This window comes from Colias croceus, chromosome 17, assembly GCF_905220415.1.
Source record: "Colias croceus chromosome 17, ilColCroc2.1".
Classification (NCBI taxonomy): domain Eukaryota; kingdom Metazoa; phylum Arthropoda; class Insecta; order Lepidoptera; family Pieridae; genus Colias; species Colias croceus.
In genome coordinates, this window is record NC_059553.1 from 1,862,313 (window position 1) to 1,878,316 (window position 16,004).

The window sequence follows — 16,004 nt, forward strand, 5'->3', positions numbered from 1 at the left end:
GATTTTAGTGACAATCTGATATCTAAAATCGAAGATAATATATTTAATAATATGCCAAATTTATCAACTGTCAATTTAAGAAATAACTTGATTATTAATTTGAACAAAAATTTGTTTTTAAACACAAATTCCTTGAAAAATATTGATTTTTCCTTTAATGAGATACGAGCTATACCTAAATTCATTTTTAAGGATAATAATATAACAAATTTTAATATAGAGCGAAATAACATAGGCGGAGCACTAGAAAGAGGTATGTTTGAAGGCCTATCTTATGTTACAGAACTAGATTTAAGTTTCCAATATTTAGATTTTATTGAAGATTTTTCGTTTGTTGGTTTAAATCATGTCCAGGAGCTTCATTTAAACAATAATAAAATCAAAAATGTATCTTTAAAGTCGTTTAATAATATGTATACTTTACAACTACTTGATTTATCAAATAATCAAATCACAGCAGCAGATCAGCTTGGGGTTCCATATGGATGATCTGATAAAGCTAGAATATCTATCAATTAATAACAATTTCATAAGTTCAATAAAAAAACATGACTTTCATGGATTGCACGTTTTACAGTTTCTAGATGTATCTTATAATAATATTTCTCAGATTGAATCTTACTCTTTTAAAGGTATGGGTGAATTAGATAGTTTTGATATATCTAAGAATTCTTTAGGAAACCAATTGGATGATAATGCGTTTTATGGGTTAAATTCCTTGCCCGTCCTCGATATATCTTATAGCTCCCTAACTGTTATTCATAATAACTCTTTCAATCGAATGTTCAATCTGCATACTCTTAACATATCACACGGGGCTGTTACAGAGATCACTCATAACGCTTTAATAAATACTGACAATATAAACGTACTCGATTTATCCTATAATATGCTGAAACATTTTGACTTGAATTCAACGTCATTACTTAAATTAAGAGACTTGTATTTAAATCACAATTTGATTTCTTTCATTTCACATAATACTTTTGCCGGCATGCAATTGTTATCCAGAATCGATTTATCATATAATGACATAAAACAATTGCAAGACACATTATTTTTGAGCTGTAAAGAGATCTCCTATTTAGATATATCCTATAACAAGGGAATTGAATTAAATATTTCTTTAATTGGTAACTTATCTTTTCTAGAAAAAATTGTACTGTCAGGTTTAACGAAAGCTTTAAAGTTCGATAGTATAGCCAATTCACATTTGATTGAATTAAATTTGTCAAATTCTAGTATAAGCAACGTTACATCTCTTCAAATTAAAAATTTTCACTATCTCAAAATATTAGATTTAAGTCACAATAATATTACGTTGCTAGACGCTGAAGCGTTCTCTAATTTTCATGACTTGAATACATTAGATCTAAGTTTCAATGCGTTGAAAATTTTACCACTTAACCTTTTTAAAGAGAATATTAATTTAAATGTTCTTAATATTTCACACAATCAATTAAATACTCCCAGTTATGGCGCATTTCGTGGGTTAACTTCTTTGGTGACCCTCGACTTATCTTACAATAAGATACAGGATTTGGAAACAGAACGATTTTATGATATTCCGAATTTACGTATTCTAATCGTAGACTTTAATAATATAAGCAAAATTAGCTTTGAAGAGTTTTCGAATCAACACATATCGATGCTAAGTATAGGCGGCAATCCTCTGTCTTGTGAAATATTAGTTAAATTTAAAAGAAGTAAACATACGTTTAATATAACAGCAATGATTCAAGATGAAAGCAGTAAAGAGAACATTCACGGTATCACTTGTAGTGGCAGTGACAAAAGGATCTATGGATCCTCAAATAATAATATGAATTCTAATGTAAGTGATTCGATTCTATTAGATATCCGGGATGTTTTGGTAAAATTATCAATGGACAAATCTAACCAAGAGATGACAAAGTCTCTCATAGATCGCAACTTTAATTCAATTAATGACAGATTAAAAGACCTCGTTGTTGGAAGCAATATTACAAATACGCTACTGGAAAGGTTTTTACAGAGTGACGTTAACGATAAGATGGTGATTCCAAACACAACAAGCATATTCAATGTTTCCAAGGTTAACAATAACCCATACAATACAACTGTCAATGATAGTAATTTGGCCACTTCAGGTGAGGGTGGTAATAAAATGACGGTAATTAATGAAAAGATAGCAATAATGAATAAGACAATGAACAAATCTCTTGAACATATTACTTCAGAATTAGAAAAGCACTCAAATTCAGTGCTTTTTACAGAGATTTGTATGGGATTACTGTTGACAGTTGTATTGTGTTTTACAGCGTATAAAATTTATGAATCTGTTGTATTGACACCTAAACGAAGATCCTACAGTACGCATGAAATAGTTGTCCCTATGGATAACTCCCATATGTGATATTTGTACGTTTTTTCAGACTGACCTAATGTAAGAAGCATTTCAATGAATTTGAATGTATGTTAGTTTTTGTTACGTTTGGGTATTAATGTAGGTTCAAATTGTGTTGTTATAGTTATGCACAATAAGCACACACAGCACAATACTATGTTTAGTTTTCGTTTTTATATATCATGCCTGATACCTGTAATCTGAAAAATTTGTAGTATTTTTGTTTGCTTTTTAAGTAAATAATGATGTAAAAATCATATTCAAAAATATGTAAATAGAAAGTCGCTCGAACTGACTACGCCCAGGTATAGTTTATTGTATGTTAAGAAATTTTGTATGTTTTTGAAAATATATTATATTTTTGAACGCTATGTTGTTTTATTTCTTTAATTTCAATTCATATTTTAAAAGTTTTTTTTTACTATTTGTGCGTACCTAATTTTTACATAATATTGATTTGAAAAGGAATCTATTTACTTATGTAAAAATAAATAAATAAAATTATGATCATAATTAGTAGGTAATTATTTTACATTGATCATACTGTAAGGATTCCATATACTTAGGTATGATATCCGTATGATCATAATATTTAAATATTATTTTTCACCAAAAAACCCAAACCGCTTTCAAATTATAAGGACTATAGACAAAAATTATTTTGGATCAAACTGAAGGCACGTTATAAAAAAATCATAACAGACAGTTGATCAAGTCGAAAGTTCTTGGTTCAAAATTAAAAAAAAAAATAGTTACTCTTTTTGCTTACCTACATTATATTTGTGACAAGATCTGCAATTGAATTTGATATTTTATTTTGCAAATGCTATATGTATAAAATTTTTGGAAGAATAGAAAAATTTCGATCACGAGGCGGGATTCGAACCCGCGTCTTTCGCCATTCTGGGGTAATGACTGAGCTCTACTCTTTAAAAATTTATAAGATCTGGAATTAATTATTTATTATTAGTCGCAAAACTATAAGCGGTTTGGTTGAAAAGTGATGACGAGGCCAGCTTTTTGCATAAATATCAAACCATTTAACTCTCAGTACAGTTTAAAAAAATCGCTTATTTGAAAAACGCATGACGTTATTATTGAATTGTGACCGTGCCTTGTGTACAATGTAAGAATTTAATCTGTCCGTTTAGAGTCAAAATCGAGTCATAAGGAGTCGGTTACATACAAAATATAGGTGAAGCTATTAAATCGTGTTAAAAATCGGTTAATTCTGCTCATTCAAGAAATATATTAATTTATATTTTTTTTGTGAGATATCTATATAAATTACCTTCTAGCTGTGCTCCGCGATTTTACCCGCAGTGCTCCGCTTCTGTTGGTCTTAGCGAGATTATATGTATAATATAGCCTATAGGCTATTATTCTATTATTATCATTTATCGAGGAAGGCTATAGCGTAAATGGGCTATCTAACACCGAAAGAATTTTTCAAGTCAGACCAGTAGTTCCCGCGAGATAAGCGCGTTCAAACAAACAAACATACTCTTCAGCTTAATAAAATTAAGTATAGATTAAGGCCATGCAATTGGTATAGTTTGTTGATCTCATGCGCCGCAAAAGCGGGGATTCCCCGAAATGTTTAAATAGTAGCCTATCAACAATTTATCAGTGCCCACTTATATTTCAACACACACGCAGTTTTTGTTACATTGTAACTATCTAACGCCGGTTGTCCACTGCGAACTTATTTATTCGTATGCTATAAACATGCTGAATTCTGATGCTATAATTAATTATACATAAGTACATATAAGCAAGATATGAAGATTAGGCATATAAGTCCAGGATTACAAAATATATAGAACAAGTAAAGGCAATTAAAAATATATAAGCTATCCTATCCCACTAATATTATAAATGCGATAGTTTGTGAGATGCATGTATATTTGTTACTCCGATACGAAAAAACTACTGGATAGATTTGGATGAGACTTTTTCAGAAATCTAGGTTTTACATCGGAATAATAATATAATATATCTAATAGAGTTGTATTTCCAACTCTATTAGATACGCGATTTGTCCGCGGGTGAAACCGCACGGCGCAGCTAGTTATACATAGGTATATATTAGTTGTTATAATAGTGTTCTTGAAAAATCAACGCAGTTAAAAATACTGCGTCAGTTATGTAAATTAACAAAGGTTGTTAAATTAGGTTAGATGATACTTATACAGGGTTACAGGTAAAGTCGATGTAGATCCGTTAAGAGCATGTAGTACACATCATTTCTGAATGATTTCACTAAATAACCTCCCATCCTAAACTTAACCGTTTTCGAGATATTCGAGTTTTAATTTTTTTTATGAAAATGCCCAATTTTTCGGCTATTCAATTGAATATTTTGAATTTTTTTGACTCTTATGATTATTTTTTTGGTTTTTTACATGAAGAATGAGATGCTTAATTACCTCAATGACTAAAATTGCACGTAAGTTAACTAAATAGGTCATAGTAGACGATCGAAACTTAAGAAAATAAGTACAAATTATAAAAATATATTTTTCTTTTCTGGATATCTCAAAAAATTATTATGGCACTTGCTCTGCAGATATGCTTAAAAACATCTACATTTTATCAGCTATCCAACGAGGTATAACACTCTAGGGTATTTATTAACCTCAAAGGTGAAACTTAGTTTCTAAGGCTACATGGCAGTCAGAATAAATAGCCCTTATTTAATCTTATTAATTTGACTTAAGTTCAGCATCATCATTTCAGCCTACTGGCTTCCACTATTGAACATAGGCCTCCCTCGGCTAGGTACAACCTTCATGCATCCATCGATATCCCGCTATCCTGACCTAGGAGATCATTGAGTTTTATAGCATTTTTTTTGTTCACATCGTCGATCGTACAAAATATAATGACCGTACGCCAACTATTACTTGAGCGTAAGTGACTAGTTACTGGCTATTGTTTGGAAAATAACGTAATCGGTGCGTTGTTAACGCTAGTTGGCATACAAAGTCACTCACGCTCAACTCATAGTTGGCGTACAGATCGTCGGTGATTGTAGTAAGCTAAATGAAACAATAAATCAGTTCAAAATAACATTTATTCACCTAATGTTTTTGAATAAAATTTTATAGCTCATGTTCTACGTGTCCACCTTTATTTCGCACACATTTTCTCATTCCTTCACGTAGTCCACTTTTCACTACACCATGTGGTTAATGTTCTTCTTATGTCGTTAGCAGCATTTCAACAGCACACAAGCAGCAACCTTTCTTTGAGAACTTCCACTAACGATATGGGGTTGGGCTCACTGTAAACGAGGCTCTTCATGTGCCCCCATACATAAAAATCAATGGGGGTCGGGACATCTGGGTGGCCAGGGTAAAGGCCAACCTCGTCCAATCTATTTGTTAGGATAGTTACGTGTCCAACCATTCCCTAACGCTTCTTCTGAAATGAGCAGAGCAGCCATCATGTTGAAACCACATGTCCCGCAGTAATTGTAATGGGAGATCATTAGTAGGTCACCTAAGTTACACACATAAGTCGTGTGGGAATCCGAAAGCACAATAATTCGCATCTACCATGGACGAATCGCATGAGCAGACTAAAATGGATGGCAAGCCAACAAACGACCAAATACAAAACAATGGGCATGTTGTATCCCCAAACTTGTTTTTGCACATTATTTTTCTCACTCTCATCTGCATAAATCGTAAGTTTTCTCGCTCACACGCACCGGATTAACTTGAAGGACAATAGCCGAGGGACCCGTTAGACCTACTACCTGAACCTTTTCAACTGTGTTTTTTTCTATGAGTTTCAATACAACCATAGGTTGTTATACCTCGTTGGATAGCTGATAAAATGTAGATGTTTTTAAGCATATCTGCAGAGCAAGTGCCATAATAATTTTTTGAGATATCCAGAAAAGAAAAATATATTTTTATAATTTGTACTTATTTTCTTAAGTTTCGATCGTCTACTATGACCTATTTAGTTAACTTACGTGCAATTTTAGTCATTGAGGTAATTAAGCATCTCATTCTTCATGTAAAAAACCAAAAAAATAATCATAAGAGTCAAAAAAATTCAAAATATTCAATTGAATAGCCGAAAAATTGGGCATTTTCATAAAAAAAATTAAAACTCGAATATCTCGAAAACGGTTAAGTTTAGGATGGGAGGTTATTTAGTGAAATCATTCAGAAATGATGTGTACTACATGCCCTTAACGGATCTACATCGACTTTTCCTGTAACCCTGTATATGTCGGCGCAACGACAATAAACGACTACCGTCAAACTACTAAATAATTATAACTAGCTAAAGTTTACTTAAATCTTTTTAAATAAGTGGTTAAATTAACGAAATAATTAATGTTTGTTAAAAATGATAAAAATTCATTGCAAAAATTAGAGTGGCAACACTCTCAAACTAATTCTTGTGAGTCATGGTTTAATTTAAATACGAGCGTCCGACGGCACAGAGCACATTCACGCGCCGGCCGTTGGAGCGTTCGGAGCTCTCTCTATAATTACGACGTGGAATAAAAGGGCAGTAAAAATACCCACAGGCGTTCTACTTCGAGTATGAGCGCCTGCCCTGATGATGGTGACGTCAGAATTGCTGACGTCACTCTTTTTAAAAATGGCCTTCGGGCCCCTTCTTCCGTCATCAGAAGTGGGATAGAATTCAAGCTCACTCTTTTTAAATTTTAAACGTTTACGTAGTTTTGTAACGGCATACTGGCGTTTGTGTTTTTCTCGTGCGTTGTGTAAAGTAAAAGTTTGTTACGTGGATTATTGTAACGGGAGTGTGGTTCATCGAAGGAATTGTGCGTGCTATCTGCGCCTCTCTTTGTGATAAGCATAAATCTACGAGAACCTCCGAGAAATCTACGAGAACCTTCGAGAATCTGCCTATGTCACAAATGAGTAGGTGTTGGTCGCATGATACGCGAACGGACTGCTTCTGTCATGTGGAGTGTTTAGTGTTATGTAAGGTCAGTGTGGCCGAGGCAGTGTGTTTTTGAAATCCCGAGATGAACTACCGTAGTGTTGTAATACGAGAAAAGGCGTACGAGGACGTACGATTGTCAATATGGCCGTGTTAGACGTAACTTTGGTTTAGTATTTTGTGGATGAATAGTTGTCATTATTTCATGTCAGAACATGATTAGCTTCTTAGATTAAATAATGTGAGTACAAAAAACTGATTTCTTAATAAAACAGTTAAAATCTACGAGAACCTTCGAGAACCTCCGAGAATCTACGAGAACCTTCGAGAACCTCCGAGAATCTACGAGACCCTCCGAGAAATCCATGAGAACCAACCTCCGAGAAATCTACGAGAACCTCCGAGAAATCTACGAGAACCTTCGAGACTCTCCGAGAACCGACAAAAAACATGCCAAGATTATAACTTGACATTGTTACAGACTTTTACAACGAGGCTGGTGCAGAGCGCGCACCGCCTGTCAGTATGGCCGTGTCGGCGCAACGACAATAAACGACTACCGTCAAACTACTAAATAATTATAACTAGCTAAAGTTTACTTAAATCTTTTTAAATAAGTGGTTAAATTAACGAAATAATTAATGTTTGTTAAAAATGATAAAAATTCATTGCAAAAATTAGAGTGGCAACACTCTCAAACTAATTCTTGTGAGTCATGGTTTAATTTAAATACGAGCGTCCGACGGCACAGAGCACATTCACGCGCCGGCCGTTGGAGCGTTCGGAGCTCTCTCTATAATTACGACGTGGAATAAAAGGGCAGTAAAAATACCCACAGGCGTTCTACTTCGAGTATGAGCGCCTGCCCTGATGATGGTGACGTCAGAATTGCTGACGTCACTCTTTTTAAAAATGGCCTTGGGCCTTTTCTTCCGTCATATAGTATACCAATATTTTGTAGAGTACCTAATTAATATGTTTGTTTCGTTTCTCCTCGTAAAGTATCTCCTGTCCATCCGTCTGTCTGTTTGTCTGTCTCTTCTCGCATAAACCACTGAACCGATTTTGATGAAATTCGTGATATATTCCTAGACCGAGACATGGTCCACTAGCTGCTTCGCGCCTGCTCGTCCTGTCCCTACAGACCAGCCTATTATAAAAAAAAAATAATAAAGGTGTCAAACAAAAAAAGAGCGTTGAGCACACGTGTCAGAAGTGTAACTTCTTTGGCAAAGACACCAAAATCATCCTCCCTGACCTTGAAATTTTACTCTGAACGCGCCTATAGAAGTTTCACTTCAAGATTTCCGTGTCAGTGAGCAATTGATATTCTTTCGGAGTCGGTTAAAAATGAAACAATATAACCGCTATCGCCACGGGACAGATAATAAAACGCACAAGATTACGTTGGATCCATTCTGATGCCCGCAGTCGTTAAATTCGATTTTATGTTGACCGTAGAATAAAGGTTTTATAGCTTGTAAACTAAAATAGTAGGTGCCTACGAAAAATCTAAAAAGTTTATTGTTGTCATGTGATCTATTCACTCATCACTGATAAGATGAGATTTTTTACAATCAATAATCAACGTCCTTCAACGTCATTATGTTTTAAGAAAAAAATGTAAAATAAGTCATCGAGATCAGACAAAAATGCTCATAAAATAAAAATTACGGGGCCTATCCATATCAAATTTGGATGAGACCAATTCAAAACCATTCCGCATCAAACAAAAAAATAATCACGTAAATCGGTTCAGAAACCTCGGCGTAATCGGTGTACATACATAAAAAAATATATACCGGCTGAATTGATAACCTCCTCCCTTTTTGAAGTCGGTTAAAAATAAATTTAGTTAAAAACACACTACATAAATTATTATTATTGTATTGTTCTCGATCCTGGATAAGTGTATTAAGTTTGAATTAAATCTGTTCGTTCAAAGAGCCAAAATCTAGTTGAAAGTAGTCGATTAAGTACTTGCTTATTACATGTATTGATTGCATGTAAACATATCCACAGGAGAAGTTAATATTACCGAGTTAATAGATCACTTTCCTATCCCAAAAATAAAATTGCATCCTAACCTATCTATAGTTAACATTTTTATAATCAAACCAATAATTAAATACATATTTTTCTTTCTATTACATTCTGTATATTCTCCTATGCGTGATCAATCCACTTACACCCGATATCGTGTCGTACCAGTGTCGTATAGTATAAAAGCCGCAGACCTTAGTTGCGGACGGTTCAAGAAAACAATTTATCATTAGAACGGATGAGACAATGGCCGACGTGGTTAATTACATTGAACAAACAGAGCATTGTGCCACAAGGAAAAAGGTTTGAAAGTTACAAAAATAATAAGTTATTTTCGTAGATACAAGCAAAATCACTATTTTAACGCAATAGATAATACAATTATCTGAAAACTTACCTTCTATTTCGAATTTGTTTTTTTGCAATAAAAATTTTACGAAAAAAAAATTTGAGGTAAGTACCTACTTAAGTATAATATCTATTGTTTATACACTCACTGGAGCAATTTCATTGTTTTCTTTGCATTCTACTGAATTGATGAATTCTGATTCTCATAAATCACTGAGTGGATTATCCATAATGTTTTAATTATTATTATAACAACTTGTGTTTAATTAATATGTTTTTGGTATAAATATAGGCAATGATTTTATTATTATCTTCTTTTCTTCATAAAAACACAGACAGATAATAATAATTTTAACTATAATATATTTATCTTATTATTAGTATTAAAATTTCCATTGGGTATACTAATTGATGATAATAAATAGCCAAACATGTAATAACTATTAACTACTTATGGTAGCTTCAGCGCTTTTCTAGTGCTCCTTAAAATCCCTATAGGTTACAGTCTGAGCTAAGTGAGAAAGATTGCTTTATACTGAAGTGGAGGTGTGTTTACAATTAGCTAGTTACTCACCTTGCTTAAGACTGTCCTGTTATTTCAAATAATACTATGCAGGTAACAAGACATTCACATCTCTTATTACTTATATTTTGATACCAAAAGGAAGAAACGGTGATTTTTTTTTATATTTGGAAGAAAAGAGCTCTGACATGTATATTGTACGTACATTATATTAATTTAATTTATTTTTATTACTGATAAGTTATACATATTCTTATCTTTTAACTTAATAACAATCCTCTACGAAAATTATACGCAATTTCGTCATATAGGTATTATATATGCAGATCTAGAATATAAATAATAAATTTAAATCCATGTATAGGTATTTTTTTAATTTCAAATGTCAATCCATTTTATTTAACTCTTGCAATCAGAACCTATTTAAACGCATCTAATCCTTCTAAATTTTCGCGTTGTCTGGTAGAAATCGCTTACAGCGATAAGACCGCCCTCTGTACATGTTATAACTTGTATAGCTCTTATTTTCTAATCCTGTATTTAAATAAAAATAAAAAAAAAATGTTGTGTGGTTTTATAAAACCACGGTAAAATAGACTTCTTTTTTTCTTTTTCTTTTTCAGCCTGGGTTAACCCAAAGTTGGGTATAGGCCTCTTCATGTGCACGCCATTCCTTCCTGTTCGTTGCCGCTCGCATCCACTTCCTTCCCAAGATCTTCACTATGTCGTCAGCCCATCTAGTAGGCTGACGGCCAACTTTTCTTTGTCCGGTCCAAGGACGCCATTCTAGTATTTTGTTGGTCCACCTGTTGTCACTTAATCTGCAGATATGTCCCGCCCACCTCCATTTCTGCCGAGACACTTTGAGTGCTATGTCTATAACTCCAGTTTTCTTCCTTATTGTCGTATTTGGAACTCTGTCCATCAATGAAATCCCGAGAATAGCGCGTTCCATCGACCTTTGCGCTACTTGGAGTTTATTCACTAGGTGTTTGGTTAATGTCCAGGTTTCAGAGGCGTACGTCATAACTGGAAGAATACATTGCTCAAACGTTCGCCTCTTCAGGAAGGTTGTAAAATAGACTATAGGTTGTAAAATAGACTATAGACATTTAACTAAAAATTATCGTATTTGTACGATAATTATCGTACGTATCGTGCGTCACGCGACATGCGCTACACAGACCAAAAAGTTTGAGACGATGTAATAAAAGTTTCACTTTAATGAAGTAAATACATTTTATTCAGCACAAAATAAAAACAGACAATATAATGTAAAGCCAAAAAGGCGGTCTTATCGCTACTGAGCGATTTCTACTAGACAACCTGTGGGTCGGATTTTAGTGTGCAATAAAGAATTTTTCATTCATTCAAACGTAGCACAGTAATGTAAAAGGTTTCCCTGATACAATATTAATCTCGCAGGACGTAGCTATTACACGATAAATTAATTTATATGCTACATGTATCTCTCTAGTCTACTTCATTAGGAAAATGCATGATCCACTTTAAAATTACCGGTTAATTTTCCACGTTTTACCTCGGGCTGAGTGAAAAATTTCAATTCTTTGCTGGGTTAGTTGCTCTACGTCTAGCTTCGAATTCACTTTGGGTTTGCAGTTTCAGTGTGAACATTTTGTATTATTTATGTTACATTTTGACGCACACTATGTGCAATTGGGTGTAGAGGTAAAAGGTACTGGGTTCAATCCCGGTGGTTAAATAATAGAAAAAACTTCTCTAAGCTTCATATAGAAAAATCATATTATTTATTGTATAACTATACAAACATGTACAGTTGTAAATATTTATTGTAATTAACAACTGTACAGAACCAAAAAATGACGTGTTTTCGCTCGAAAAATTTTTCGTAACCATATTATTTTACTGCATTTTTTATACTTTTTGCGTGATTCAGAGAATTGTTATTGGTTCAATGACGATCACAATACGCAAACCCATAAGTGTAATTTTCAAATTTTTATGGAGTAAGTACCTAATATTCGCTGCATGCGCGCTAACATTCGTACATTGTACGAATATTAGTACCCAGGTTAAACTTATTTGAAAAATTGTAGACTCAAAATTACCAGATATTAATTCATGATCTTTAAATATTAAGGAAACACATAGGTACCTAACATACACATACCTAAAGACTAGATCTATTAAAGTAAGTTGTTGCAACTTTACCAGTCATTATATTTATACTAATCTATACTAATATTATAAAGCTCAAGAGTTTGTTTGTTTGTTTGAACTCGCTAATCTCGGGAACTACTAGTCCTATTTGAATAAATTCTTTCGGTGTTAGATAGCTCATTTATCGAGGAAGGCTATAGGGTATATATATCATCACGCTACCACCAACAGGAGTGAAACTGCGCGGAGCAGCTAGTAAGCAAATAAGTATGTAGGTAACTTAACAAACTTGTAACTGAAATGATGAACACGTCTTTGAATCCCGAAACATTGAATTCGATTCGAATGGAAACTTACAAATTTGTGTTACAAGCGTACCTATAATTTAGCCTAATTTAGAAACTAGGTTATCTACTGTAATACAATTTGACGTGTCTCGTCTTAATCTAAATCGAAGAATGCGTACAGTCTACCTATTCACTACATCGTATAAAACAAAGTCGCTTTCTCTGTCCCTATGTCGCTATGTCCCTTTGTATGCTTATATCTTTAAAACTACGCAACGGATTTTGACGCGGTTTTTTTTAATAGATAGAGTGATTCAATAGGAAGGTTTTAGTAAGGTTTTAGTAGGTATATAATTTATTTGGTTTGAGACAAAGCGGGCGAAGCCGCGGGCGATGAGCTAGTTCCATATAAAATATACTTACCTTAATTAGTTTTATTTGTATGTATAGTTGTTATTTTTACCGCTACTCATGAGTATTTATTTTTAAATTTATCTTAAATACTACCTAGCTGTCTCAGCCTACTATTGCCCTTTATTCGTGTTTCCTCTCTGTAGGAACCTTCCTTGTGTCTAAACAACAAGTGATAACTGCGTTAAAAACAACCGACTTCAAACTTGCACTTGCAAAATTTACAAATACCTACAGACAAAAATGCTCATAAAATAAAAACTACTGGGCCTATCCGAATAAAATTTTTATGGGACCAATTCGACACCATCCCGCATCGAACAAAAAAAGAATCACGTAAATCGGTTCAGAAACCTCGGAGTAATCGGTGTACATACATAAAAAAAAAAAATATACCGGCCGAATTGATAACCTCCTCCTTTTTTTTGAAGTCGGTTAAAAACGCTAGAAATATTACCTGAATTGGCCGAGTCGTTCCCGAGTTTTGCGCAACACATTAATTGGCGATTCATTTTTACTATATGTGAAGCTATACGTCAACGTTTAGATTATAAACAACTTTAGTCCATAATCATCCATAATAATATAACTCGCGAGATTATAAAGCGTCGAAAAATTGTGATACAGTTTTAGAATGGTTAAAGGATTTTAAATTAATAGAGTAGTTTTGAACTGATTGCAAACAAACAATGAAATAAATATAAGTTCTTTATAATTTTATTGTAGAAGAGAAATATGGTAAAAACATATCAAACGTCAACACTTGCCCCGACCGCCGCGAAAAGGTAACAAAATATATTTTTAACGAAAATGACCCAAATAATTTGTCAGCTGTCTGCCTTTCCAGATTTAATGACGCAATATAAAATTCAACCCAAAAGCACTTAACAGTAAGCCCCTTTTCGCTTGCACTCATCAAGGCCCTGGACTATTTTTTTCTTTTAAATGATGATGTAAAGTTATGAATTTATGCCAGTCTCTAGACGCCGTAGCAATTTTCTTGTTCAAGTGTTTGCGAGAAGGCTTTCAGGGTTTTAGGGATCAGTGGGACGGTCGAAACAAATAAATCTCTTTACCATATTGATCTTTCTAATGCTATTTATAGAGATCAAGTAAAACCCAGCTTTCTTGATTTATAATATATTTGCATAAGCTACCTATATTAAAATTTTTAAGTAGAAATGATAGATAAGCTGATGATGATTCATTCCCCATTTCTCATGAAATTAATGGATTATAATTTAAAAATAAATGTTTAATTAACATAGAAATTGAAAAAAGTATTTTTATAGATATTTTTCTATTTTTATGTGTACAAAATTTGAATAAAATATTTCTGTTAAAAGTGGATCAAAAATCGAGTCTAGAGTAATCACAACACACACAAACAATTACACATAAACATACAGGTGAAGCTAATAAATGCATGTTAAAAATCACGAGCATCAATTTGTAAATGCTTAACAGTTCTAGAGATCATATTATTAAAGTCAATCTCTCATTTAGTATAGATTCCCATAGCAATGAGTGCTATTTTAACACACTTTTTAAAATGAAAACTCAAAGCACGGTTGTTTAGCAATTATGTAAACCGACGTTTTCATACAGTCGTACCGGATACATTAAAATGTATAAAGATCACATGGCTAACATCAAAATTCTATCTAGGACAGCAATATATTTGAAATATGGTCTCTTACGAGATAAAAATATTTTTGAAGTTAAACTTCGGAGTTAATATTTATAAGAGATAGAACAGAAAATACTTCTTTTGAGTTGCATTTTCTTAAGATAATTTACTACTAATGTAGTAAATTAAGTAAGATAATGAGGTTCGTTTCTACTAAAAACAGAATATCTTAAATCTTTGAACCTGCTTTTATTCCACCAAATATTCCATGGAAATTACACCTTGGTATGTAGCCTTTTTAATACTTAAATAAATAAATTCTGATAAAGATTATTGTTGTTTATGACATTGCAAAATGGATTTCATTTTTAAATAACAGTTACTCAATTTTAAATACGGTTTAAATCAACTTTTGAGAGAAAAATACGACACAAAACTCTACGGAACCCAGTAGTCGATACTTCACGAAGAATTTTAGCGACGTTGGTTTTGGAAATATTCTAAATGTGTCCATATTTTCTCTACCTTTTGTTAGGTGTTTGTTATGTTCGGCTTATTTCCTTTACGGCTTTATTGTATTATCGTATTTTTTAGTTTATCCAGTATTAAATTTGTTACATCGTTCTTTTTTATGTGGTCTACATATAAAATGGAAGGCAAAAAATTGACAAATCTTTTTTTATACGCTTTTCATTGAAAGTGTTTTAAAACTGATTAAATTTTGAACGTATTTGTGAGCTTTGGTTAGATACAGGGATTATGCATGAGTTCCTTCTTGTAAATAATAAAAGAAAATATACATCTCGCAAGAAAATGTAGCATAAATTACACTGATGGCCTTCACAATGATAAGTTGGCCCTAAATAAATTACTAGCTTTCCGCCCGTGGCTTTGCCCGCTTAGTCAACGAAAATCCAATGAAAATAAGATATCCTAAAGAATCCTATGAATTCGTCCCTTCCTAAATCTCCAGAAATAAAATCACGCCAAAAACATCAGTCCGTTACGACGTGAAAGATAAAGAATCAAACACACTTTAGCATTTATAATTTTAGCATTTAAAATTTTAAATCTCAATTAATTTTGTCAAAAACATTCATACTAAGTAATATTACAAAAGCTGTAGAGTTGTTGTTTGTTTGTTTGCTTGAACGCGCTAATCTCAGAAATCACGAGTACGATTTGAAAAAATGTTTAACTGTTAGATACCTAGTCCATTTATCGAGGAAGGCTATCAACTATACATAATCACGCTAAGACCCATAGAAGCCCAGAAATGCAGGTACAACCGCGGGGCAC

General features: G+C 33.0%; 1 protein-coding gene across 1 annotated transcript; it reads left to right on the forward strand.

Annotated features, from left to right (window-relative positions):
• The first annotated feature begins 471 nt into the window (after positions 1-471).
• LOC123698942 (insulin-like growth factor-binding protein complex acid labile subunit) lies at positions 472-2,755 on the forward strand. Its single transcript, XM_045645775.1, has 2 exons — positions 472-1,298; positions 2,147-2,755. The coding sequence occupies exons 1-2, from the start codon at positions 482-484 to the stop codon at positions 2,158-2,160; spliced, it is 831 nt and encodes a 276-aa protein (XP_045501731.1). The 5' UTR covers positions 472-481; the 3' UTR covers positions 2,161-2,755.
• Positions 2,756-16,004: the final 13,249 nt, after the last annotated feature.

Bases quoted from the DNA above. Each gene is read 5' to 3' on its own strand.
- LOC123698942 (XM_045645775.1), top strand. From the start codon at position 482: ATGGATGATCTGATAAAGCTAGAATATCTATCAATTAATAACAATTTC.